This window comes from Marmota flaviventris, chromosome 6 (genome assembly GCF_047511675.1).
Source record: "Marmota flaviventris isolate mMarFla1 chromosome 6, mMarFla1.hap1, whole genome shotgun sequence".
NCBI lineage: Eukaryota > Metazoa > Chordata > Mammalia > Rodentia > Sciuridae > Marmota > Marmota flaviventris.
The window spans coordinates 57,760,764-57,787,341 of record NC_092503.1 but is presented as its reverse complement, the minus strand read 5'-3'; the positions used below and the strand labels follow the sequence as shown (position 1 = coordinate 57,787,341).

Sequence of the window (26,578 nt, the reverse complement as noted above, 5' to 3'; positions counted from 1 at the left end):
GATCTATCTAAATGTAATGTTCTCAGATTACTCTCCCTCTCCCCTGTTCAATTTGATAACATTTTCTTCATTCCTCTCAGAGTGTTATTATTTTTATTATGTTTAACCATCTGGCCAACAGCTTTAGCAAGTAATTAAAAACCTTATAAGGGGGTTTAGAATTTTAATTAGGTTATACAATTTTTGATGAATGGGGATGGGGAAGAATGTAATGACTTCTTAGAATCATCATCCTTTTTCTTGCCTTTGCTTATTTTTATCAGATTTCTTTTTGTGTGTGTGTGGTGGGGGACGGTCTTGTGCATGCTAGGCAAGTGCTCTCCCATTGACTTAGAGTTTCATAGACTATTTTCTTTTTAATTGAGTTTGAATTGAAGCTTTTTGAACAATAATATTGAAGGGTTACTATTGCCTTTCCTCCTAATCTTCCTTTAAATGGACTCAGCACCAGCATTGAGGAACTCAAGCAAAGTGTACAAAATTAGAGTAGATGGCTGGGCATACTGGTGCACACCTGTAATCTAGCAATTTGGGAGGCTGAGGTGGGAAGATCGAAAGTTCAGGGCTGGCTTCAGCAGAACCATTTCAAAGTAAAATTAAAAAAACAGCTGGGGGTATAGCTCAGTGGTAGAGCCCTCCTGAGTTCAGTTCCCAGTACTGCCAAAAGAAGAAAAGGGGGTGGGGAGATAACTGGCTTGTAGGTAAGTGGCTCCTAGAAACAGGTTTTCTCTGGCCCAAAGGGTCATCCTCAGATCATTTCCTGACCACTCAGAGGGGGGACAAGCTCTCAGTTAGAGGGCATCAGCTGTGAGTGAGCAGCTGTGGTGAAGGGAAGTCCTGCGGCCCCTTCCTGCCATGGGGTCAAAGAGAGGAGGACAAACCCAGGAGGAGAGTGAAGGTAGGCTCCAAGATGGCAGCTCTGCAGCAGCCCAGGTGACTACCAGTCCAGGGAGAGGCAGGCGGCTGGCAGGCTCTGAGAGGGAGGTCACTGGGGAGAAAGACACGGAATTGGTGGACTGAGAAAGTGGGGATATAAAGACAGAAAAGCCAAAGAGAAGAAAAAAGGTCTAGAAGAGAAGGAAAAAAGAAGCAGAAAGCAGTATGGAAAGGCACAGTTCAAACAGAGAAGAACCCCTCAGATACGTTATGAAACGAAGTGGCTTTCAGCAAAAAGAATAAGAAAGAAGCCGGGAGATGGTGGGGACACAGTGGGTAAGACATTTCCTCCCAACGCAAGCAGGGCCACAAAACAACTTCAGGGGAAAGAACAGGGTGTAAGCTAGCATGACGGGTACAAGGTGACAGTAGGAACACATCACTGGGGTTCTATTGCACAGTTGGGCAACTGGAGTTAACAACAATGTGTTGCATATTTCAAAACAGAAGATTTTGAATGTTCTCATCACAAAGAAATAATGAATGTTTAAGGTAAGGCTGTTACCTTGACTTGAGCATCACACAATGTATACATGTGTCAAAATATCACACTGTACTATAAAAAATGGACAGTCATGTGTCAATTAAAAATAAAACAAGTTTGAAAAGTATCCAGATTAAAAAAAAACTGGTATGAGTTTTATGTTGTACACAAAATAAGAATACACTGTACTCAATGTTAGGAATAGTTTCCTTTTACAAAATAAGTCATGACATTGGAACCAAAAAGCAATAAACTTAGGCATAGCCCATTATTTGGTTCTGGGTGAAGCCATAACAATGTCAACTTTTATTTCTTTTAAACTTTGTGAAACAACCCATGCACAAGGCAAGAACAATTTAACTATAGTTATAAGAGAATGGTTAACAACCTTGGTAGTTAACAAAAGACCCACAACAGTCTGAAGGTCGAAGTGGAAAAAAATAAAGAAGGGTAGGGCTGCCAGTGCACTTAACTTTAAAAATGGCAGAGAAAAAGATGGGGAGGCTTATGAAGATCACTTACTGTTACAAAGGTAAACAATAAAAATATAGAAACCAGTGATGTTACCATATGGAGCAGAAAGGGGAAGGGAAGTTAGAAGTGAGCTACCTTAGAAAACAAAGGTTAAGTGGATACACTAAAATATTTTTTAAAAAGCACATTATTTAGCATTCTGAACAAAACTTTTTCCAAAGTTACTGTTTCTTGGAAGCAGGACTAAAATTAAGTGAGGGGTGTGTGTGTTTGTTTCAAAGTAAGATTTCTTTTTCAAAAATAACTATCTGGTATAGATAATTTTTAAATATTTGATTTAAAATGCCCTTCTCCCTCCCCCCCCCCATTTAAAATCCCTTTTCTGTCACTTTATAGATGAGAAAATACTATATGAGGCTAGAGGCCATCTGCTAGACAGGGAGAATGGGGCTCTAGAGTCAGCACAGCCACTGCTGGCTGGGGACCAAGCATGAAGAAGCATCATACTCCTCAACCTGAGAAGGGATGGTGAACACCTACCCACAGGGTGACTGTGAGAATTAAAGGAAATGCAAACGGAAGGGCTCAGGATGTGTCAGCTGCTGCAGTAGTGGTTGATATTCCCAAACTGACAAATTGATAGGGATAACTGAGGTAAAATACAAAGCAAGACCTTAAAAAATATTAAACACTTCTTTGTTTTAACGCTCAAGAATGATCTTGTCTAGGTTATATAATCTCTCCAAGCTATTCATCTGCAAAAATGTAAGTATTGCTTTTCTCTTGCCCTTTGAGTTGATTTAAGAAGTACACATGTGCTCACCCCCCTGTGTGTGATGCCTGATCACATCTCCTTTTTACTCTGTATAATTCATGCAAAGCTTGTTGTTTACAAGTCTATGGCTATTCACAGTGGGAGTGAAATACAAATTGAGTTAAAGAGATTATTTTATAAAACCAGCCTTGAAACTAAGAATGCTATATTGGCTTTTTGTTGTTGTTGTTTAATCTTTCCAGGTAAATGAATACCTAAGAGATCTGAGAGAAACTCAATATCAGAACACATTGCTAGTCTTTACAGACTAGAATACTAACCAGATGCAAACTAACTTGTTTTAGGCATATTTGTATAACCAGGTCATATGGGATTAGTAGATTCCAGAGAACCATCATGACACTAATAACAATAAAAATATTCACAGGGACTTTCTTCTCAGTGAGAAATATCTCTCTAAACATTTTGTAGTATTTTCAGCAACATCACAAATTTAATTATTTCATGAAGAAAACAGTTTAACAAATTTTTGCGAAGATGAGTTTCAATTGACTATAATATAACGCTTATATTTTCTCTTGCCTTCTTAAAACTTTTATTTATTTATTTATTTTGGTACTGGGAATTGAACCCAAGGGTGCTTAACCAATGAGCCACATCCCCGGTCCTTTTTTTATATTTTATTTAGAGACAGGATCTAGCTAAGTTGCTAAGGACCTCGCTAAATTGCTGAGGCTGGCTTTGAACTCGTAATCCTCCTGCCTCAGCTTCTGGAGGAGCTGGAGCCACTGGGATTACAGTCATGTGCCCCTGCACCCGGCTTCTCTCACTTTTTAAAAAACACAATCCAGACAATAGGTTATTTGTTCCCAATTAACTAAAATAAAATTTTGCAACTTTCAAGGAAACATAACATGCCCTCCTGTTGCCACGGCAATGCTTGTGCTCACCACCACTTATTAGTGGAAAACTGCCAAGCAAAAGCAATCTGTGTGTGAGGGAGGGGAGGGGGGAACATTTATACATTATTTGCAGGGAGATAAAGCCTTATGAGGAGAGGAGGTGGCCAGGTTTCCTAATGAGAGGCAGCTTGGCCCAGGAGCAGAGAGGAAGGCTAAGCATGTGATGGCATTAGACCCTTCTCCTACATCTTGGACTTCTTGTCCCTCTTGATCCTGCCTTTTGTATCACAATCATGCAAACAAACATGGAACCCAGTACATGAAGGAATGGGAACGTGAAAGAAGTTAATTGAATGCTTTTTTCTCAGGTTGTCTCATTATTTCACTTTCTCCCTTTAAATGACAGTTTGAAGTGGAACACAATCTGTGTGATCGGGAGCAGAGATTTTGCTGTAGATTTAGCACTGTGTGACATGTACAAAAAGAAAGCACAATGTCAGAAGTGGAGTGGCAGTCACTGCAATGAAACAGTTGCCATAAAGTTTCCCCTCACCTTTTGGTGAACTGTATTTCTGTTTAATGACACATCTACTGTGTAGTGATACCAAGTATGTCTGTGGCATTATGTCCCACACTGGCTGAGGTCTTTGCAAGTAGTACCTTCCAGAGTCCATGCACCAGTCTGAACTCTCAGCAGATGAGAAATACAAGGACACTAATCACTCCACAGTATTCGATCTGCAGAATTCCCTCTGTTCTGGAATTCTGTAGCCTGTCAGAGGGTAGTTCACAGACCATATTAGCATCACTAGGGTCCTTTTTAACCATGTGGACTCCCAGCCCCACTGCAGACCTGCTGCATCAGGATCTTTAATAGGGTCTCTAAGAGATTCAATTGTACGTTCAAGAAACAATGTTCTACAGGACCAAACAAAACAAAATATAGAAACATATAAGAGAAGCCAGGCACGGTGGCACATGCCTGTAATCCCAGCAGCTCAGGAGGCTGAGGCAGGAGGATTGCAAGTTCAAAGCCAGCCTTAGCAAAAGCGAGGCACTCAGCAACTTGGTGAGACCTGTTTCTAAATAAAATACAAAATAGGGCTGGGGATGTGGCTCAGTGGTTGAGTGTCTCTGAGTTCAATCCCTCATAACCCCAAAAAAGAAAAAGAAATGTATTATTTCTGAGATGCGGTCTTGCTGTATTGCCCAAGCTGGCCTTAAACTTGTGATCCTCCTGCCTTAGCTTTCCAAGTAACTGAGATTACATGCAGGTACTAGCATACCTGCCGGAGCCCATAAATTAAGAGACTAGAAATATATCCACCAAACATGATGTATACATGCTGTTGGAATAAAAACAGCTGCCGAGACTAGCTCACAGAGTTGTCAAACTCGAATGCAAGAATGGATGTGAAAATGATCTGTAAATCATACAGCACTAGTCAAATGCTACTTGCATCTATTTTCTTTTGAAAAATAGAGGCAATTTTGAAACTGAGCCATAAAATGGCAACTTCTCTCTTCCTAAAAACTGTTCAAGCTGTTTTTTCAGGATGCAAGCACAGAACCCTAGTACCAGACCTAAAATGACTTTGAGAGCCTGATGGAACCAAAATTTTCTGAGAAGCAGAACCTGAGAAAGAGAACAGGGCCTTGAAAACTTAGATTAGAAGCAAGGGATGCTGTCAACAGTTCTCAATTATCCATAAGTGTAACTATGGACTATGGACTGGACTATGAGGTAAGGACTCTTCTAGCAAGATTGCAGTTACAACCCCTCAGCCTTTGATTTCTCCACTTAAATTCTTTTGCTAGTGGCTGATCGGCAGACAGACTTGAGCTTGTTTCCCATCTCCTTGTCAGCTGGCCTTCAATAAATTTCTTTTTGCAAAAACCCAGTGCCATAGTATTGGCTTCTGTGTACACTGGGCAGTGAGCCCTTGATGGCTATGAATCTGGTCTACAAGCATGAGCTTTACAATCAGAAATGCTCTCTAGGTTTATATACCAGGAAAAAAAAAAAACCCTTGTGGAACTGGAACACGTGAATAAGCATCACATATTTCCCATTTCCTCATCTGTGAAGTAAAATAATAGCCACTGAAGTAGACTGGCTTGCTGTCAAACTACCTGCTTTCTTTCTCTCATTAACCCCTTTCTGCCAGCAGGGCAGAAATATAATTTTTGGGTTGCTTTTAAACCCCCTGTCATTGACAATTCTGGCCAAATACCTTCTCTGGTCTAGAGAACAAGGATGCACATAGCACACGTCACTGTGGAGCATTAGGAGCTGCTAGGACAATCTGCCACCACCATCTTCCCTCTGTCATAACAATGGCAACAGCCCTGAGATGGCTACTCCTTTGTTAGAATGGGGAAGACATGGATTGAGGGAATACTCAACCTGTGTGTGAGCCTCAGTCCATACTTTCAAAAAGTTATGATGGAATAAAATGCAATCATTTCCAATTTCTCATGAATATTGTCCTTAAAATCCCCTTTAGGGCCAGGCATGGTCTCATGAACCTATAATCCTAGCAGCTTGGGAGGCTGAGGCAGGAAGATTGCAAGTTCAAAGCCAGTCTCAGCAACTTTCTATCTCAAAAATAAGAAAAGGGCTGGGGATGTGGGCTCAGTGGTTAAGTGCCCCTGGGTTCAATCCCTGGTACCAAAATAAATAAATAAATATAAAATAAAAATCCCATTTAGGTCCATAACATATTTTTATGCCTAGACTTTGCTTGGGAAGCTTACATCTATAGGAGTTAAAAATATGCTCTTATTGGGCTGGGGATATAGCACAGTTGGTAGAGTGCTTGCCTCACATGCATAAGGCCCTGGGTTCAATCCCTAGCACTACACATACACAATATGCTCTAATGGCATATTGACTGTTTTGAGTTAAAGGCACCTAAAAAAACAAATAAACAGCAGGTAAAAGAGGATCACTCTGACCTTCCTTCTGTTTCTATAAACAGGAGAAGAAATTCCCAGGTGAAAGGTACCCTCCATGTACTAGAAGGAAAACGGCATTTTCATCAAGGACAGGAAGTTGAGATAGAATTCTTCTGTACAAACTTTGTTTAAATAACTCGAACTGTATCTTCCAACATAATTTAGTTGCTATTTTTACAACTTCCTATCTTTGTCCAACTCAGTATGTAGAAGTGCTTGACTCCAACTCCTTCTTTGGGTCTTCATATCCTTATGAGGGCTCCTGGGCCATGAAAAATTTACACTAAATACATCTGCTTTTTTCTTGTTAATCTGTCTTCTGTCAATTTACTTCTTAGGCACAGTCAAAAACCCTATAAGGGAAGAGGTGAAGTTTTGCCTCCCCTGCTTCACCCATTATATAGCCTTGTAAATTCCAACCTCTCTTGACTACGTAATACTTAAAATCCTTAATCCAATTTATCTAAACAAAGTTACAAGGTCATTTACATAAACAGTATTCAGAGTGATGGCATTTTTTTAAAAAGTTGGTTTAGAATACAGTTGGAAATGTAAAGAGTTTTTAGTTCATGCAGTGAAAGAATTTGTCTGCCTTTTTGCAATTTCACATGAATTTCTTCCAAGTCCTTTTGCTCTCAGAATAATTCTTAAATTTTAATTTAATTATTAAAATAATTTAGTTCCTCTCATTTTCCTTACAATTTTTCAACATCTGTGTTGTTAGTGTCACTTAAAATGATGTAAAGCAATCTAAACTATAAATGAGTATTGGAAAATTTACCTCCCAGTAATAGGTGAATGAGGTAACTCACAGGTTGTTGAATGATTTTCAACAGGAATATCCCATTACCCCATCACTTTTTAAATCTCAGTGCTCAGGGTGAGATGATCAGTAGCAATAAAACATCCAGCAATAGTTTTCCTATCTTTTTGGGGGGTGCAGGGGAGTACTAGGGATTGAACTCAAGGGCACTTGGCCACATCCCCAGCCCTATTTTGTATTTTATTTAGAGACAGGGTCTCACTAAGTTGCTTAGTGCCTCACTTTTGCTGAGGCTGGTTTTGAACTCACGATCCTCCTGCCTCAGCCTCCCAAGCTGCTGGGATTACAGGCCTGTGCCACTGCACCCAGCTTCTACCATTTTTCACACATTGCTGGGTCTAGCTTCCACTCCGAAATCATGAAAAGAACAAAGTCAAATATCCACCAGACCACCTGAACTCTTACACCATTCCAGTGAACCAGTATTTAAGTAAAGTATTTGATAGAACAAGTGAATGATTTCTGAAACAGCAATAAGCATTCTAAAGTTGGACTGTAGCTGACACAAAGTAAAGGGGAAAAAAGCTAAGGAAGATTTGGTGCTTTCATTGCTACCTTTCGGTTTCTAAATGGTTGCTTGCACAGTTATTTTTCTGATTAAAGTTGTCAATTGCCTGTTCCTGTGAACGTCGATCAGCACCCTGGAGTATTATGTTTCGAGGTAACTTACGAAGAGAAGACAAGCTGGAGGAGCCCCGCAGAAACTGGTGTAAACCGTCTTCCCCGTCGCTAGAGCTGGCTATGCTGTTCCTCATTTCCAGCATGGAGATCTGTGCGCAAAGGCTGAGCTGGTGCTCTAACTTTTTGGCCTTCTACAAAGCAAAGTTTTAATATTTCAGAGATTTATGGAACTTGAATCACCTATTCCCTGTAAGCAGCATGTACTTTTCCTTGAAATAAGTTAGTGCAAAAAGAAAAAAGGACCTGGGACACATTTAGTGCCCTATAAATGTGAGCTATGATTTTTATTATTAGGTGTTACTATAAACACATTATAAAAATTTAATATACTCAATAGCCTATTTACTAATTTGAAATAATAAGCTCAAACTTAATGTGATAAATAGCCTAGACTAGATGAGTTAAGAGACACGTGCCATAGTCTATGTTCCTGGAGAACGGTACGTTTCACAGAAACGGTGTTTTGCAAGTTCTCTTCCATAAAAAATTCAATTTCCTTCTAAACAAATGTGGGAGATTATGATCAAATTGCAAACTGTTGATCTTTGCAGCTTTGCAAGTTTACACTCTCCCGTTACCTGTGGGATTCCTGGGAGATGGAGTGGCCAGGAAGATGTGCAAGACTAGAAGACAGCAGGGCTAAAAATGCCAACCTCCTGCACTTGGGGCCTTGTCTGTCAGCCCTTCCCTGTCTGCCGCCTCCCACTGCCACACCACCCTGGGCCCCCTCTAACCCGAGTCCTTGTTTAAAAGACTCTTAAAGAGGACAGTACCTGATACCCATAAATGCTGGTCCCTGACAGTTATAGACTCCTCACTAAGTGATTCAAATTAAATAATTGTGAAATACTTTCTTGCTCTTAAGAAACAATTTGCTGAAGGATTTCTCCCTTACAAGTATCCCTTTGCATTTAGCATAGACTACTTAATAAAAATGCGGGAAAACATTGTGTCAAGTGAATAATACCCCACCCTACATATTTATTTAAGAAAAAAAAATCAGAAAAGCACTTACTTTATCATTTATGGTGGGATCATTCAATGAATACAGCTTATTTGTAATGTCTTTTCCTATAAGATATCTAAATATTTCATACAGGAAAGGCTCTGATTCCAGAAAGTAAGTTAATCTTTCTCTTGACCAGCATAAAAATCTGCAGTTATCATCTGCAATAATGGTGACCTGCCAAAGACACAAAGGAAAAAACATATCTACCAATATGAATTATGACTGTAGTAATTTGGGAGAAGGGAAGAGTACATTTAGCAGATATTATCATAGCAATGATTCTGTCATATTATTTATATTCCAAGTTTCTATAATCATGTATAAAATTATGTTTAAAAACATTTTGCATTGGAGGCTGAGTCAGGGTGATCTCAAGTTCAAAGCTAGCCTCAGCAATGGCAAGGCACTAAGCAACGCAGTGAGACCCTATCTCTAAATAAAATACAAAATAGGGCTGGGGATGTGGCTGGGTGGTTGAAGTGGTTGAGTGCCCCTGAGTTCCATTCTACAGACTAAACAGAAGCAAATCTCTTCTGTTGTTTTTGTGAGGTCTGGGGACAGAAGAATGGCTGCTGTCAACATGTTGCCGTAGAGTGTGCTAGACTGATATTACAATTGGACCTGTCATTTACAGGTGAATATTTCTTTATATCCTGTTGAAGATAATGAGCTTTAAGAACAGAGCTTCAAACAAATGAAATGAGGTACGATTTGTCAGGCACAGTGCAGAAAAAGATCTTCTGCCAAGCTGACCCAACAAATACACACTTGAGACTGAGAAACTTTAAGGCCGTAGGCTGTTACCAATGAGTACAGTTGGTGAGCATCCTTGGCCTTTCAAGGCTAGCTCCATGGTAGCCCACTGGGGATACACACAGAGATACCTCGATTTGCTCAGACTGTGAAGCCATACCCTTTCTGCTAAGTACGATGCACAAGAAGTGGGAGGACACTGTAGATGCATCACCCAGAATTCAAGAATCCCTGGAATAAATCCTTTCTCCAGAGTGAGGGCCACCTTCTCACAGCTCAGTGTCCAGAAGCCACTCTCCCATGCAGGTCCTCTTCCAGCACTGAGTATTCCTTTTCAAATGTCACTCATACCACTACCTCCAAACTTATCTGTTAACGCATGTGTCTCCTAAGCACACTGATGGCAGGGATCCTGAGTTTTCAGGTCTGAATGTCAAGCTTCTGACACACAGTAGTGCTCATGCATGATTATTATATAAAGGAATTAACAAATGAATGCAGATACTGTTGAAGGCAAAAACCATTTTTAGATCCTCCACATTAAACCCAATGCCTGCTCCAGTATGAGATTAATAAAGGTTTGTAAACTGACATGAAGTCTTATCTGAGCTTCAGAGCAAATATTTTCAAAGAAGTTTTTTCCCCTTCATAAGGCACAAAAATTATATACATTTCAGATGGCTGAATGTATTTAAGTGTACCAAGAGAAAAAATGAAAAAAAAAAAACAGCTTCTCTCTTTTACATCAATAGGCTGAAATCTGCAATCTTTAGCAAATTAGAGGGTTCAGCTATTTAAAAAAGTGGGTCGATGTTCCTAGAAAAAAGAAAGTTCAGACTTTTTTTAATGTTAAAAGTCAGTGTTGGGGCTGGGGTTATAGCTCAGTGGTAGAGCACCTGCCTAGCATGTGGGAGGCAATGGATTTGATTTTCAGCACCACATATAAATAAATAAAATAAAGGTTCATCAACAACTAAAAGAAAATATTAAAAGAAAAAGTCAGTGTCTCCAAAACCAAACATGTTTGAATTTAAGAAATTAACCAGCAGCTGTAAAACTCCATAAAACACTAAATTCCATTCATTCTTTCTATACATTAATACAGACTTACTTAATTCCAGATACTTTTCAAGGCACAGAAGTTGCAAAGTAAACAAGACAAGATCCTTGCTCCATGAAGCTTATGTTCTAGTGGAGAAGGCTGATCATAAATGAAGAAATATGACAACCTCAGGTGACAGTAAGTGTCTGACAAATACAGAACAGGGGAAAGTGATAGAGAATAACCAGGGGATGATAGTCGAATATAATGTCACTTATTTTATATATGTATTGGTTCTTTTAAACACTTAAGATGCCTTTACATCTATCATGTAAATGTATCCTTAACATTGCCTTTAAAATAAGGCAGACAATATTTCTCATTTGTCAGATGCTAAATGAGAAAGACCAAAAAACTTACTCATGAACACATGTTAGTTAGGGGGTGGTGTGAGTACTTTTCATTGCTAGCCCAGACATTTCCCCACCATGCCAAATCCAATTCAATGCTTCCCATGTTCATAGACAATCACATACTAGTAATTCAGCTAAGTGACCACAAGGTTGGCTTTACAGTGCATCAAGAGCCCTTCATATAAAGAACAGCTAAACACAGGATCACTATTTCTGTGTTTTAGTGAAGGAAGCTGATAATAAAGTAGTATGACTAAAATATGAAAAGACTTATTGGAAGAGAAGTATAAGGTCCAGCCATAGGGAATTCCCAGAAAGAGTAAGTGGTGGATAAGTAAATGAAAGGCAAATGTTCAATAGTAGAAATAACGGAAAGATGAGCACTGGGTACTCATGGTGGCACAGCCACACACATAAGCCCTGAAGAGAGGGTAAGGGGACCTAAGGTCCTTTCATTATGTAGATGTCATCTGAGACTCTGGAAAATACAATTCACCTGCAGTGGGGAAAGAGTTACAGGAGAAGTTGGAAATCATCCAGGAGTAGAAATTTGACTTGGACAATACATGTAATGTATTTAATTTTTCTTCAACCATGTGAATTACCTCAAGTTTCCTCTGAGGCATGATACTTTTTATCATGACACTATAATCTGTCTAGCAAATCCATCTATTACTTACAGTTGAAAATTACTTTATACCTGTTTAAATTATTATTGAATATTTAATAACAGCATGCATATAACAAACTATACCTATAGTATTTGGGAGCCAGTGGCTAGTGCATTCACGGAGGCTATTTTGCTTGATAGCTAATGTTTCACTTCTGCCAAATAGATAGTTAAATTTAATGATTTCCTGTCACAACAGTCAAGTGTATTTTAATGAAAAAATTCAAATAAATCAACATAAGAATTTTTAAAGCTTCCATAAAATAAATTTACTTCTTATTAGGGTACTTCAGCAGTACCATGTCTGAATTCTTGTGAAGAATTTTACTGAAGAAATAAAAGCAAAGCAATAAAAGCAAGAAACACAGCAAGGCAAAACACAAAAAATCTTTCAGATGGAGAAGTAGACTGTTTGCAACTGGGTTTGTCCTGATTATTTCAAGGCACTGACAGGATGAGTCCCTGACTTTAGATTCCAAACCAGTTCTACACCTGCCATAAAGAAAAGGTAGTGGACTCTATCCTGCGGGGAAAGAGGGCATCTGGGAGACGTGCTGAATAAGCTAGTATCAGAAAGAGCTGTCTGAAAAGAAGAGAAAGAGCTGTCTGAAAGGATTATTCAACTGTCCTAAGGGAAGAATTTATTACTTTTTTTAATGCATCATACAGCATTTTACATACCAGGAAAATGAAAATATCCTAGAATTGTTCTATTCAACTGATGCTCATTGAGTTCTCATGGGCAGTAAAATACAGCAGAGTTAAAACTGGCAAATTATTAGTCAGCGTCACTGAAATATCTACTTAGTATTAAGATACTCTTTTCTTTAAATACCAATTAAAACTTAGCATTAACTTATTTCACAATGCATTTATTTCACATATACATATTCACCTATGCCTCCAAGACCTTCCTCTTCTCTTTAAGTGAATAAAATTGATTTCCAGGCTTTGCAGCACCAGGACATGCTACTGGCTATGGGAAGGCAAAAGTATGAGATAGAATGCAAAAGAAAAATGTGCAAATGGGAATGCTCATTTCAGATAAGACAACTGCATGAAGAAAAAGAAACCAAACACAAAACACCTTTTAAGGTGTAAGAATGATACTCAAGATGATTCTTCTTCTTCTTCTTCTTCTTCTTCTTCTTCTTCTTCTTCTTCTTCTTCTTCTTCTTCTTCTTCTTCTTTCTTCCTCCTCCTCCTCCTCTTCCTTCCTCCTCCTCCTCCTTTTCCTTCCTCCTTCCTCCTCCCCCTCCCCCTCCTCCTCTTCCTCCTTCTTCTTCTTCGGACTGAACCCAGGGATACTCTACCACCAAGCCACATCCACAGTCCTATTTTGCATTTTATTTAGAGACAGGGTCTCACTGAGTTGCTTAGCACCTTGCTAAGTTGCTGAGGCTGGCTTTGAACTCACGATCCTCTTGCTGCAACCTCCTGAGCTACTGGGATTACAGGCATGTACCACCGATACATGGCTGTGATACTCAAGATTCTATCAACAAATTTAAGTGGCAGCTTTGATCTGTATGTACCTACCAGTACCTAGGGAGAATGAATTGCAAGTTCAGAGTCTGTTTGCTCACCCCCATCACCATGTGTATTGTCATTATAATTACTACACATTTACCTGAGAAATATTCTGTGCTGCTTAGGGACTTGCCTTTTCTTTTCTCCTTTTTGTCCTATTATATAATTCATCAGCACTCTGGCCACAGAATGAATTTAAAGATACAAAAATTCAAAGGATGAAGCTCCTTTTTTAATAAAAATGTCTATATTTTTTTAGTTGTAGTTGGACACAATAACTTTATTTATTTATTTTTATGTGGTGCTGAGGATCGAACCCAGGGCCTCACACATGCCAGGCAAGTACGCTAACCACTGAGAAACAGCCCCAGCCCCTGAAGCTCCTTTTTAGAAAACTCCCTAAATAGAGTTAGGGAAGGAGATGAGTTTAGAGGTAAAAAGCATATGGGGAAAGAAGTTTGACCAGTGACCACTTCCAGTGTCCTCTGTGATTGGCACAGGGAGTAAGAAGTTGACCCTGGAAGCACATAGTATTTTCCATTTGTAAACTTGCTTCAGTAAGAGCCATATATAGAGTACTCCTACACAAATGTGCACCAGTTAATTCTTACTCTTGAGTATCTGTCAATAGGAACATTTATAAACAATCAAAGCGTCATCTCTCCCAGAGTTGATGGAGTTGGCTCTGACTGTACAGGCATAGGCTGGTTGATACTAGAGTAATTTTTACCCATTGGCCAATCATGAAAAGCCACCCAGGTTCTATGCAGAGAAAAGCTGACTGGGATTAGCCAAGGACAAATCAGTGTCTTTCCTCAAGCTACTGTATCTCAATTTTGGTCATGTTCTTAGACTCTCCATATTAGTTTTCAGGAATAATTCTCAACTCCCAAAATCCAACCCTAGTCCCCAAGAAGAAAGAAAATTACAGCTATAAGTAGAAATGAGTTTTCTTTTTCTCTTTCTTTCTTTTTAACTCACTTATAATATAATTTGAAATCCAGTGGAAAAAACGGTGATAATATTTGTATGCCTGGCCTCTCAGGCACCAGTTGCTTCTGGAAACAAAGGTTCAGTCCTCAATCCCAGTCTCCTCAGGATGAGACTGGGTTATCATATAAAACCACCTGCAACTATATACAAAAACAGATGCAGGAGATAAATATTGTGCTTTGAAAAAAGCAGCTATAAGGAAGACAGAGGAAAGGAGAGGAGAAAGAAGTGGCCCTGCTCCAGTATGCAGATTGTGGTGATTAAAGATATAATAAGAACATAAATCTCAGCCCACAGCTGACCCCCACAATAACAAGAGTGATAGCGTCAACCAGAGGGGCCAGGATACAGCACCAGCATTCTCTTTCTGTATCTTAAGTGGAGTTAGCATGGGAACACTGACACACACAGTTGGGGAACTTAAATGAGACCTCCTAGTACATGCACCTAAATTTAACAAGCTGTGTGATTACTTAGGCCAGATGGGAGTAGGGAAGGGCTGAAGTCATTATAAATGAAATAAACTAAAGTATATACCTCCAAATTTCCTCTTTTATCTTCACTCTGTGGCATCTCAAAACAAGACTCTAAGATCTTGCCATCAAGAAATACTGCCATTTCTTCTCCCTTAGAACATGCCCTTCAATTCCACTTCCCACCTGAATATTTGTATCATCTCGTTCACAAGCAATCCTATTCTCAAGGTATTTCTTACTACTGTTTTTCCTAAGGCTGAGACTAAAGGACATCCTCAACCATGTTCTTGGTTATTTTCCTACCAACAAAAAATACAATAGGAGGGCTGGGCACTTACAGAAACAAATCAGAACAAAGGGTCATGAAAGGGAGCAATGAAACACACATACACACAGAAGGAATGACACTGAACAGGCCATGTTCAAATTGTTGCTACTGTGAAGGATTTTATTCTTTGCCTTTAAACATATTCATTGAGTAAAAAAGGGTACTGATTAGTTGTTTTTTTTTTCCCCACAAGTATCAACAAATAAATTCTCTAGGGCAAAACTGGTTTTCCATTTTTCCCTAATAAAAGTAATCAATTACATGCTTCAGGAACACCGATTATCTACAACTCACATTTTCCTATAATAAAAATATTCAATGTTTTCTATAGGAAAACTATAGAAATTCAAATAAGCAAAAAGGAAAAATACTTAAAAAGCAAGTAAACTCACAACACAGAAACAACAGTGTTAACACCATGACTAACACTGTATATCTTTTTAGCCCTCTATTTGTACATATACACACAATATTTTAAACCTTTTTTTAAAAAGATGGGATTATACTATATATGCTATGTGATGATCTCTTTTTTAAAAAAAAATAAATCATGGTCACTTTTCTATTAATATTCATTAGATTTTTGATGATATATGAATTAGTGTTTATCTTTTTAAAAACCATGCCAAACATACCTGGAATTTTTCACCTTTGTGCATCTGAGTTGATCTAAATTCAGGAGAATCTATAAAGGCACAGGGGTAAATGTTATGCAGAAAATGTCCTCGATAGGAGACCTTCATTCTGATAACAGAAATCAATGTTAATATACATATATTTCACAAAATAACATGACAATCCTTCAAATTACCATACGTTTATAGGATTATATTTTGTGCAAAAGTTTTAAAGATTCCACAGATGATAGACATGATTAAAAGCTCTTTCTGAGGCACACCATCATTTAAAAAATAATGGAAGGAAAAAAAAAAAACTAGCTTTCATTATTAAACAGGTTATCATTGCGCTTATGGCTGGAGTGACTATGTAATTTGTTACTCAAACTGGGAGACTTTTAAGAGGAAAAGGGATGCTATTAATAATTACACCTGTATGACACAAACTGGCTCTTTCCCCAGAAGACTGACATCCCTGGAAGATATATTTTTGTGATATTCAAAAATAAGCAAATCACCTCTATAGCACATATAAGCTTTTTAAATGTTAGAGCCAAATTTAAACCTATTTTGATTTTGACTCATTAACTTAACAAAATTTGAAAATAGTTAAAAATGTCTGCAATTGAAAACTTTGACATCTACAAGATTTAGAGTAGTAAAGTCTACCTAGCCTTAACATGGTGCTCCACTGAGTACCAGAGTTGACTTGTAAAACAAAATTGCATCAACACCATACTCTGAGACTGCTTCCTGCATTAGTTGGCAATATGTCCTTCTACTCCTTTCCTTGCTAAGGGCCATGGAAAGGTTTCAAGGCAAGTTAAGAATTCCTGCTTCCATACAGCACTTACTTTCCCTTCAGGAGAATACTCAGACGGTCATCAACTGAGGTTTTATCCTCTGCGGCATAAGTCTGCCCCTTTTTCAAGGTTTGGATCATGCAAAACTGTCCAGTCAATCTTCTGAACAAATCTGGAGGCACATGGAGTGGTTCAAATAATCGCCGGTAGATGCCAGTGAGTTCCCTTTCAATCTTGACCTGAAATGGAGCAATGACCAGATGCTGCACTAAAGCAACAACCCCCAAACACTCACTTCTGTGGTCTAAATGTGGATGGAAAATAAACAAATCTGCAGTAAACACCATCACTCTTCTGCATGTAGGTCAATGGAGTCTTAGAGAGTAAGTAGTGATGCGAGTTTATACTTTATGTGCTAAAATAAAGTAAAATAAAACAGCACTTTTGCAGTAAACACAACTCTGAGAGCACAAGGGGAAGACTGACAGTATTGATCACACCTCTTTTTATGGACCTTGATGCAGCTGTTAAGGTTCTGAATATTATCAGGACATGCACCCTCCCAACCCCAGAACATTCTACAAATAACACAAAACCTTTGTCTCACCAAAAGAAATTACATTAACTTTTAAATATTATAGCAAGAAAATACATTACATAAAAATAAGAATCAATGTGAAAACAAATTGACAAAAATAATAGTCAGATACTCTAAGCATTTAATCACCTTGTAACGATTACTTAATGTACCAATATAGGAAAATAAACATCTACAACTGCAATCACTGCTTCACATTTATGTCTTCTCGAGCAAACTGAAGGGGGAAAAAGGGTTTCAGTTTCAGTGCAGGGATCTCATCCTAAACTAAAATGAACTCTGCAGAATGGAGAAAGCCCACTGGTGAATAAGGCTGGCTACTGGAGGAAGAGAAAAGCAAAACAGCTTGATCACCTGTTTTCAGATTCTCCCAGGCCCAGGTCCTGCCCCATCTCTGGGCCCAGCAATGTCTCTGGAAGCCACACTAATTGGGTGGATGGAAAGCTGCACTGCTCTGTGAATGAACTCTGTCCCAGTTAAAGCTCTGGCAGATGCACTTGGAAGCTTACAGACCAGATCACAAGAGCTGCTCCAACCTGTCATTGCTCCAACATTTGCAGTGATCTTACTTGTCCTCTGTTTCATTTTGATGAAGAACCAGAATTTATATTTTTCAGAATATAGGCTGATAGCCCAAGAAAAAACAAAAGCACAGATGTGAAGTACTTTACCTTTTTGGTGCTTCAATCACATCAGCAACTCCTGAACCTTGTATTTTGGGGTTCCAAAAAGTTCTGGTTTTCAGGAACTGTTATCCTCATTGTTACAATCACTTACATCCCCCAACTCCAGAGCTCTAGTAATGAGCATCTAAGTCTATTTGCACACGTCTTTCTTCTAGGATGCACTTTCTCCAATATGGCACAGTCAGATCTGAAGTCTAGGGGCACATACTCATAATCTACTTATCCTACAAGTCTCAGCTCATAACCAGATTTCTTTACGAAGCCCTCTTAATTCTGCTCCTCTTTGAAAGCATCCACTCATCAAGTTTTTTCCGAGCACCTACTGTGTGCCAATCATGCTTGACAGAAACAAGCTACAACAGTTAAGTGTGTTAGATTATATTATTGTTCCCAACCCCTATAAAAGGGTTATACTTGCCCTTACTGCACCCACTCATTGTCAAGCTTGGCCATGTCATTTGCTTTGGCTAATGAAATATGAGCAGAAGTGACATGTGTCTCTTCTGAGCAAACATTCTAAGAAACAATGGGTATTTTCTTTTTCATTTTCTTGAACTTTTCCCTCTGCCATGAGAATGCATGGCCCAAACAGAACCTGCTCCTTCAGAGACCCTGAAATGAATATGATAATGAGACAGAATCACAGCTGCACACCGCTGCGAGTCAACACATTAGATGAATGAGGAAAAAAGCCCATGGCTATTATATATCACTGAGATTTTCAGGTTGCTTATTAGCCAGCATGACCTAGAGAAAACTGAGTGATACAGTAAAGTAACAAACTGAGTTACTATGTTTGAGGAGGTTACAAAGTGGAATGCCTACTGTATACATCTAATGTATCATTCAAATTGTGGCTTCCTGTAAATCACTGTGTTTCCTAGCAGCTCTCTACGAGCAGGTCTGAACTTGGACATAAGATTAGAGCAAGAGCTACATCCTTCACTGAATGTTTGTGCTTAGGACAGTCAGGAATCATCCTCAAGTAGTTTCTAGGAGCCCTGCTGTTTTCCTATTCTATTTTTGTTCTGGGTATGACCAAGGAAACACAAGATAAATCAGAATTGAAAATAAACAGTTAAATAGGGGTGTTTTGGCAACTATTCACCCAAAATGAACAATTTGGGCATATGAAAAAAATACATAACCATTACACTAAGAAAATAGTATAAACTCATTGGGCTGGGGTTGTGGCTCAGCGGTCCAACGTTCGCCTTGCATGTGCAAGGTCCTGGGTTCGATCCTCAGCACCATATAAAAATAAATAAATAAAATAAAGGTATTGTGTTCAACTACAACTAAAAAATAAATACTAAAAATTTTTTTAAAAAAGTATGAACTCAGGAAATCATTAGTAGATTTATGGAAGTTGCCATAAATATTTTAGATCTAATATGAAATTATCACTAATGGTTATTAGTTAGCCATTTTAGAAATAGGCAAAGATATTCCCAAGTGACATTTGAGTACCAATAGATAAAGATATAATCAAGTAATAGATTTAAAAAAAGAGAATATTATTCATGTTTTAATGATTTAAAAAGTTTTAAAAACTCATTTGTAGGACAAATTTCACAGTTCTAGAATGTTTTACTTTCAGGCAATATATAAACAGAAAGTCTAAGCTTCAGAGAAATGATATTAAAGGGAATAAATGTGTTAGATGTTCACTTTCAAGTCTGAATGAAAGTACTTTTAAAAGCTTTTATCTTTAAAATATTTCCTTTTAGATAATTTTAGTAATTACCGGTCTTTTCTTGTATAAAAGATATGAAAGATGCAAAATGTTGACACCCAAGAACACAGAGTTCCAGATCATTATATCCAAGGCACATCGGTAGAGAGTGGCCCAGACGATATAAAGGGTGCAACCTGTTGAACAACAAAGTTAGCATATTAGATATCTAGAATGACTTCCGCAAGTGGCTTGACAAATTTACCCTCTCTATATAAACGAACACATTTCAGAAGTATTTATGCTGAATTAAGTTTCCTTTGGGTTTTCTATTAAAAAAATATTTGTTAAAAGGGGACAAAGTTCATAATTCTACAACTTAAAGAAAATCACAGCTGATATTTAATACTGCCTTAAAACATTCATGTAGTTCTACCTGATGGAAAACCTATGGTACAGATAATTTTTTTTTGAGCAGACAATTTTAAAACCTATTTTTAAAACTTATTATAATGATTTTCCCATCTTTAAAACTCTTTGTAAGTGTAGTTTTTAATGACTGTAACTGATTAAAACACAATTTATTTAACCATTTCCCTATTGACAGATATTTTGGGGGTTATAATTTTTGATAAGTAGCAAAAGCAACTTTATATATAAAACCATATCTTTTATTTGTGATTAGGAATGAACTGCTTAGCTTTGGATAATATTGAAGAACTGTTTTTCAAGACATTTGTACAAATTTATAAACCTACTAATTGGGAATGCCAGTATAAAGTTGTGATTAATTAGTAGACAACTTCATGCTTGTGATTAATTAGTGGAAGGTGAATCTAGGGAATGAACCTACTAGTTGGGAATGTCAGTATCAAGTTGTTAATATTATAAAATTTGAAAATTCTTAATAGTGAGGAATTAAATATTTTATTTTGTATTTTTGTGATTACTGGGGAACCCAAGTGTTTTACAAAATGTCTTAGTCATCTGAATTGACCTCAGCAATTATCTATTCAACTGCTGGAATCTTCCCATGTTTTCTCATCAATTCTTGTTTCTTATATAAAATATCCTCAGTTTCTTTCAATTTTATGGTGGGAGAGTGAATATTTTAAATCTAATATGAAATGATCACTAAGAGACAAATATATCAATATGTGCACACAAAAGCTAAGCGTGGACATTAAAAAGTCATTTATTCGCAATTTTTAACTTCATCAATTTTTAACTTCATTTTTGAGAGCATCTGAATAAAGCCTATCACTTTACTGTCTGTGTCTTCACTTATCTCTTTATAAAGTATTGGACTAGATGATCCCTTTGGTCCATTCCATCTCTAAACTCTGATTTTAAAATTCATAATTGGATTTAAAAAAAAATTGTGGGTTTTTCTTTTTCATTTTCCACCTAACATCCTGCTCCATTTGCTACTATTTCTACCTTGTCTGAATCACACAGCCATAGAAGACACTCAAGCTACTTTCTAGCTACCCTTCCAGCCTCCTCTTGTCATTTCTCATATACTTCAGGGACAAGAGCTACTCCTCATTCACCCTGATATGCTGAAATTCCTTTCCTCTCTTCTGTGCTCCTTAATAGGGACCCTGTACTCTCAGAGAAGTCCTGCTCATCTTAAAAGCCAGCTGTCATGTGACCCCTTCAGTGGGAACTTGCTCCAACCTCCTACTAATGCTGACACCTTCCCCACACTCCCCCTCACCCAGGCACTGGGAAAACACCTGCGTCACAGACTCCGACCCTCCATACTGTGACTGCCCATCGTTTTTCTCCTGGTCCCCATGACAGTCTTTAGAAGGATGGAGATTGCCTTCCTCAATCTTGATCGGACACATTACAGGTGTCAAAAATACACCTGATGGGCTGGGGTTGTAGCTCAGCAGTAGAGCGCTCACCTAGCACATGTGAGGCCCTGGGTTCGATCCTCAGCACCACATAAAAATAAATAAATAAAGATATTGTGTCCAACTAAAAAATAAATATAAAAAAAACCTGAATAAATGGATAATCAGAAATAATTTCATAGAGAATAATTTTTCAAGAATTACTGGCTAAAATAATAGACTCAATTGTTTCAATATTTTGATGTGAATCAACCTGTTTCATCAAGGTTACTAGACCAAATCAATCTTCCTACCTATCTACCTACCTATCTATATCATATATAGTTGTGAATGTCAATATCAAGTTTTACTTGGAACTATTATATGTGGGTAATTGTTTTTATTCCCAATGTTGCTTTACTGGCCATAGCAAATATCTTCAAATAATAATGATTGAGATTGTATAGTACCTACTATGTGCCAGGTACTATGGTAAGGCAAATATCCATCTCACAGACACACCTCATTTAACTCTCTAAAACAACCCAGGAGGTAGTTTTATTTTTAACCCTTGACATGTAAGGAAACTGAGGTGACAGAAAAACTAAACTATTTGCCCAAATTACACAGTTAGCAAGCAGTGGAAATAAGATAAGAATCACACAATTGTGTACACTTTTGCATATGCATGGATTTTCTGATATCTGGAAAATCTAAATATATGAAAACACAATAGTCATTCAAATTAAAAAGGGAGATACAGTATGTGAAGGCCTATGTTCTAAGTTACCTGATACACAACTGATTCGATGATAAAGATTTAGAGTTTGGGGTATGCTATAGACCTGACAAGGAATACTCTGAAGCCCTGGTCAAGCCCATTTATATAAAATCTGTTAGGCAGCTCACCTATAGTTAACATCCCTCTAAGAAATATCATATGAAGGTGAAGAGTAGTTGGAATAACCAAACCAACTGCAAAACAAATATTTGCCACATGAAAAACTAGATGATGTATCTCTCTCCAGTTTTCACAAGTGGTCTCATTGGAAGGCACAGGTGTGAGACTTTCTAACCCAGGTGTAAAACCTATTGCAGTTGATTCTGCCAGAGGGCTGGACTCTGTAAAATTCATGTTGAAAATTCCTGTAAAAACAAATAAACAAAAGGAAAATCATAAAAGTAGCAACTATATCACATCACCCCTGTGAGAGGGGCTATGCCAAAATTATTTCTGTGAATTGAATGTTGGTAAATAGTCTGTTTCAGTGCTTAAGAATTAGATAGACTCACATATTAACTATACCTCTTTGCTTATCTGTTAAATGATGTTAATAATACCTCATTTGTTTTATGCTCAAATTAAATGAAATATATAAAACACTACACATAGTGCACAACTGTTCTCGATGTATTTCGATGCGTATGTGCATATTTTATGTATTTGTATGTATATATATGTACTTGATGGGGAGGAGTGAAGGGAATTAACAAGTCTAAAAGAAAATCACCAATGTTCATAAACCACAGCAGTTCCAAATTTATTCAATATAGTGTTTCATCATATTCACAATGATGATACTAAATCTAAACACAGGAAAAATAACTGGAAAACTGATTTTTTGAATACTTTCAAAGATAACTGATACCCCCAAATTTGCTATTTGGAATCTTAGACTATTTAGAAGGCTTGGGATATTTGAATGCTCTATTTTTATAACATCATTAAATCATTATATAACATTATATTCATACTAAGTAATTATATATGCATATAATATTATCAGATACATTATTTATATATATAAAGATATAATACATAAAGAAATAATAATTCTAGTTGATGGCATTTCACAAATTAAAAAGTTGTAAACTTACAATTTATTTATACGCAGGAGGGTCATGAATATATATTTGACTAATATTAAGATTCATTCATTTAAATACATTTCAAGGAACATATATTTTATGCCTGCTTATATAAAACTTAATACAAAATAGCACTCTTTCCTGACTATATTACCTATCTTTGATGTCTGGTCCTTAAACTTTATTATTAATTATACAAATTTGGTCCTTGACCAAAACTATATAGGTTTATGGAACACATGAATTAATCTGATAAGGGAAAGAATGACAAGTGGGAACCCAGAATACCTTTAAATCTAATTTAGAAATATATACTTTTTTTCAAAATAATGCCACACAATTAACATTAATTTTCCATTCATTTTTTTTAACATATTAAATATTTTAGGTGGTAAAATAATTGAAATAGGTTGGGTATTTTGAAAGGATATTAACAGACAAATGTGAAAGAATTTGACATTTCTTAAGATGACAAAATACACACATACATGAAACATACAAATTTATAAACTGTCAATGAAATGATAGTCAAATTAAAGATCTCTTCGTGTAATTCTGAAATAGCTCACAAATAGTAATAATTGTCTTAAATGTTGTTTTGCTGCGAAAGGAAAAAAACAAAAATTCAACTACTTTTGAAATGTCTAAATGAATAAAAAGCCTATTGGGATGGAGAGAAATCATTATTTTAATTACTCTATACCAAGTTTGCTTTTGGGAGCTAAATCAAAATTCATCTCATAATTTCTGCAGGAGAGTGGATGATATTAAGTGTCCCCTTACTACTCATAAGCTAAAGTCAAGTCCCCTAGCATTACATAAATAAATAACAAGTAACATTTCTATGGTACTCTAGAACATATTTGCATCTCCATTGTCCCATTTGTTCCAACTATTCTATGTCTTCTATGAAGAAGGGGTAATGCTTATTCATCCATGACAAGGCCTAGCCTCTATAAAGAATGCCACTGAGACAGAGATGAAAGCCACATGGAAGGGATATAAACATGACACATACTTTTAGAAATCACTTTTCACTGGTGAAGACAAGAGAGTGCCTAGCTTTCCTAGGCTGACAGTCAGCTTCTGCACAAGCCACCAGGGAGCCACATAAGCCAGGCAAAGTTACTGCTGTTCCTCAGTCTGTTTCTGCCTTGGAATAGAGGCAGCTGGACTAGATGGTCTTTGAAATTCCTTCAAGTTTTAAAGGTCTATGGTTTATGTAACGACTTAATCACATTCCCCCTTGCAGCCACTCCATTATACTAATTTTGCCTACTAAGTCCACTGTGATTCAATTTTAGGCATTTGAAAGTTCTTAAAGTGGCATTAAAAGTCCCAATTTCTGGCCCAGGAAAACTACAATCCAGGACACAGGAACCAAAAAATATCAACGGCAAATTTAAAAATTTAGGATCATCCTAAAACATATTTTGGTGCACCACACCTTATTAAAGATATGCAGATACAGCTAGATATATAGATATAATATGTATCTATTGTGAAATGCCACTTACCACTTGTCATTAAATATTGATGGGATCTTATGGGTTTCAGCTTATGTTGATTACTACTGAGTGGACTTAAATGTCTTATGTTGAACTGCCCCTAAACAGAGAATGAATGGGTGTGAGGAAGGTTAGACTGGTAAATTGGTAAACTTTCATATTAATTTTGACTAAATCAAGAAGAGTTATCTTTTTCTCGTCAGATCCTCAAAGTCTAATTCCTTAAATTACCTGTTCTAGTAAAATCCTATATAACTTGTTTTTCAAGTAGGTATTGGCAAGGCTAAATAGCTAAATGGTGAAGCTAATGTTAAACCTTAACCAAACTACAAAAATTAAGATAAACAGCACGGAGTAAAACCTTGCTAATAGACTTAATTAATTTTGTTATTCTAACTGAATCTTCAAACATCTCCGGAATGGCAAATGGCATTATGGCTGAGAGTCTTTACGCAGTTGTTCATGCTCCAAAGCAGGCAGTTTCTGAGACTTGTCTGGCCAACAACCCAATTCCCAAAGGCTCGGGAACTAAGCGGAGTACGTGGCGAGGACCGAGTCATTTGCTCTCCTGAGGCCCCGCTCACCTTGGTCTTTAAAGAACGGTCGGGGTCAATTGATCTCCGGGACTAAACGATCCTGTGCCGCGAGAAGTGCGGTGCTAGCACGGTGCCCCACCTCGCACTTCTACCGCGGACCCGGGATGGGCGACACCCTGCACCTGACTGCACGCAGTCTCCGCGGTCGGGGCAGCCGTGCAGTGCTCAGGGACCGGGAGCCCCGGGATCCCCAGGGAGAGAGACTCCGAGCTCGCCAAAGGATTTGCCCGCTGCAGAGCGCGGGAGCCGGCACCCGGTGGGTCAAGCGCCTGGGGACGCGGGCACTGTCTGACCCGAGCTTTGGCAGCTGACATCCAAGGGTCTGTGGTCGCGATGCCCAAACCAGAGCAGATGGGTGGCCTCCAAGGACAGGGAGCGCCGCGAGCGCGCGGACAGCGATCAGGGCAGAGGGCGGCGCTCTTGTTGGCCGGGGCGCTAAACACTGGCAGCTGCCCCGGAGGCCAACAAAGTTGCTCTCAGCGGAGCTGGGTACAACTTTCGCTTCCCGATTTAGCTCCCGGAGCTCAGGGCTGCAAAAGAGCGGCACCCAGGGAGAGCCGGCGGCAGCTGTGCCTCCCTCCGGCTCCTTACCTGGTTTGTCCCCGGCACGGAGCCCGGGCGTCGCTGGCCAAAGTTTGGCGATGGAAAGGCAGGGCAGCGGAACAGCGACGCAGCGGCTCGACGGGCGCCCAAAGCAGGAGCCTCGGCCCGCAGGCGGTTTCGGAGACTGGGTCGCCCCGGGCAGGTCCCAGCGCCCGCCGCGGCTTTGACTAAAATAGGCATCGCTGCGACTGCGGCGGCGGAGGCCGGGGCTGGGGCCGCACCGCGCACGCGCCGGCCGCAGGCTCTCCCCAGGCAGGCGGAGCACAGCGCGGGACCCGGACTCCCAGCGTGGCTGTTCCAGCTCCAGCACCAGCTCCTCGGCCTTTCTGCACACACGTGTTATCAGTTTGAAACGCCCGCTTGTTTCTTCCTCACTTCCTTTCTACTTCTGAATTCTGCCCTTGTTTGGGCATGAATGGTGGCAGACGGCCTTTTTGGGCCAGGGGTCTTGGTCTCCCATCCCCATGAGGATAATTGGAGAACTAGGGACAAGATAGGAAAACTGGTTCTTCATTTTCCCCAAAAGTTGAACGAC

At 38.5% G+C, this 26,578-nt stretch overlaps 1 protein-coding gene across 2 annotated transcripts in view; it reads right to left on the bottom strand.

The window, feature by feature from the left end:
* The window catches only part of Popdc1 (popeye domain cAMP effector 1), a 34,756-nt gene extending 8,504 nt beyond the window's left edge, over positions 1-26,252 (bottom strand). The window contains exons 1-8 of one of the 2 annotated variants that reach the window (XM_071613174.1): positions 26,032-26,252; positions 24,854-24,944; positions 22,377-22,613; positions 19,699-19,823; positions 16,719-16,906; positions 15,883-15,991; positions 9,049-9,216; positions 8,023-8,164 (exon numbers count right to left, since the gene is read on the bottom strand). In XM_071613174.1, coding sequence (XP_071469275.1) covers positions 8,023-8,164; positions 9,049-9,216; positions 15,883-15,991; positions 16,719-16,906; positions 19,699-19,823; positions 22,377-22,613; positions 24,854-24,944; positions 26,032-26,223 — 1,252 coding nt within the window. In that variant the 5' untranslated portion in view covers positions 26,224-26,252. The remainder of the gene's footprint in view (positions 1-8,022; positions 8,165-9,048; positions 9,217-15,882; positions 15,992-16,718; positions 16,907-19,698; positions 19,824-22,376; positions 22,614-24,853; positions 24,945-26,031) is intronic. The other variant, XM_071613175.1, reaches the window with a different exon arrangement.
* Positions 26,253-26,578: the final 326 nt, after the last annotated feature.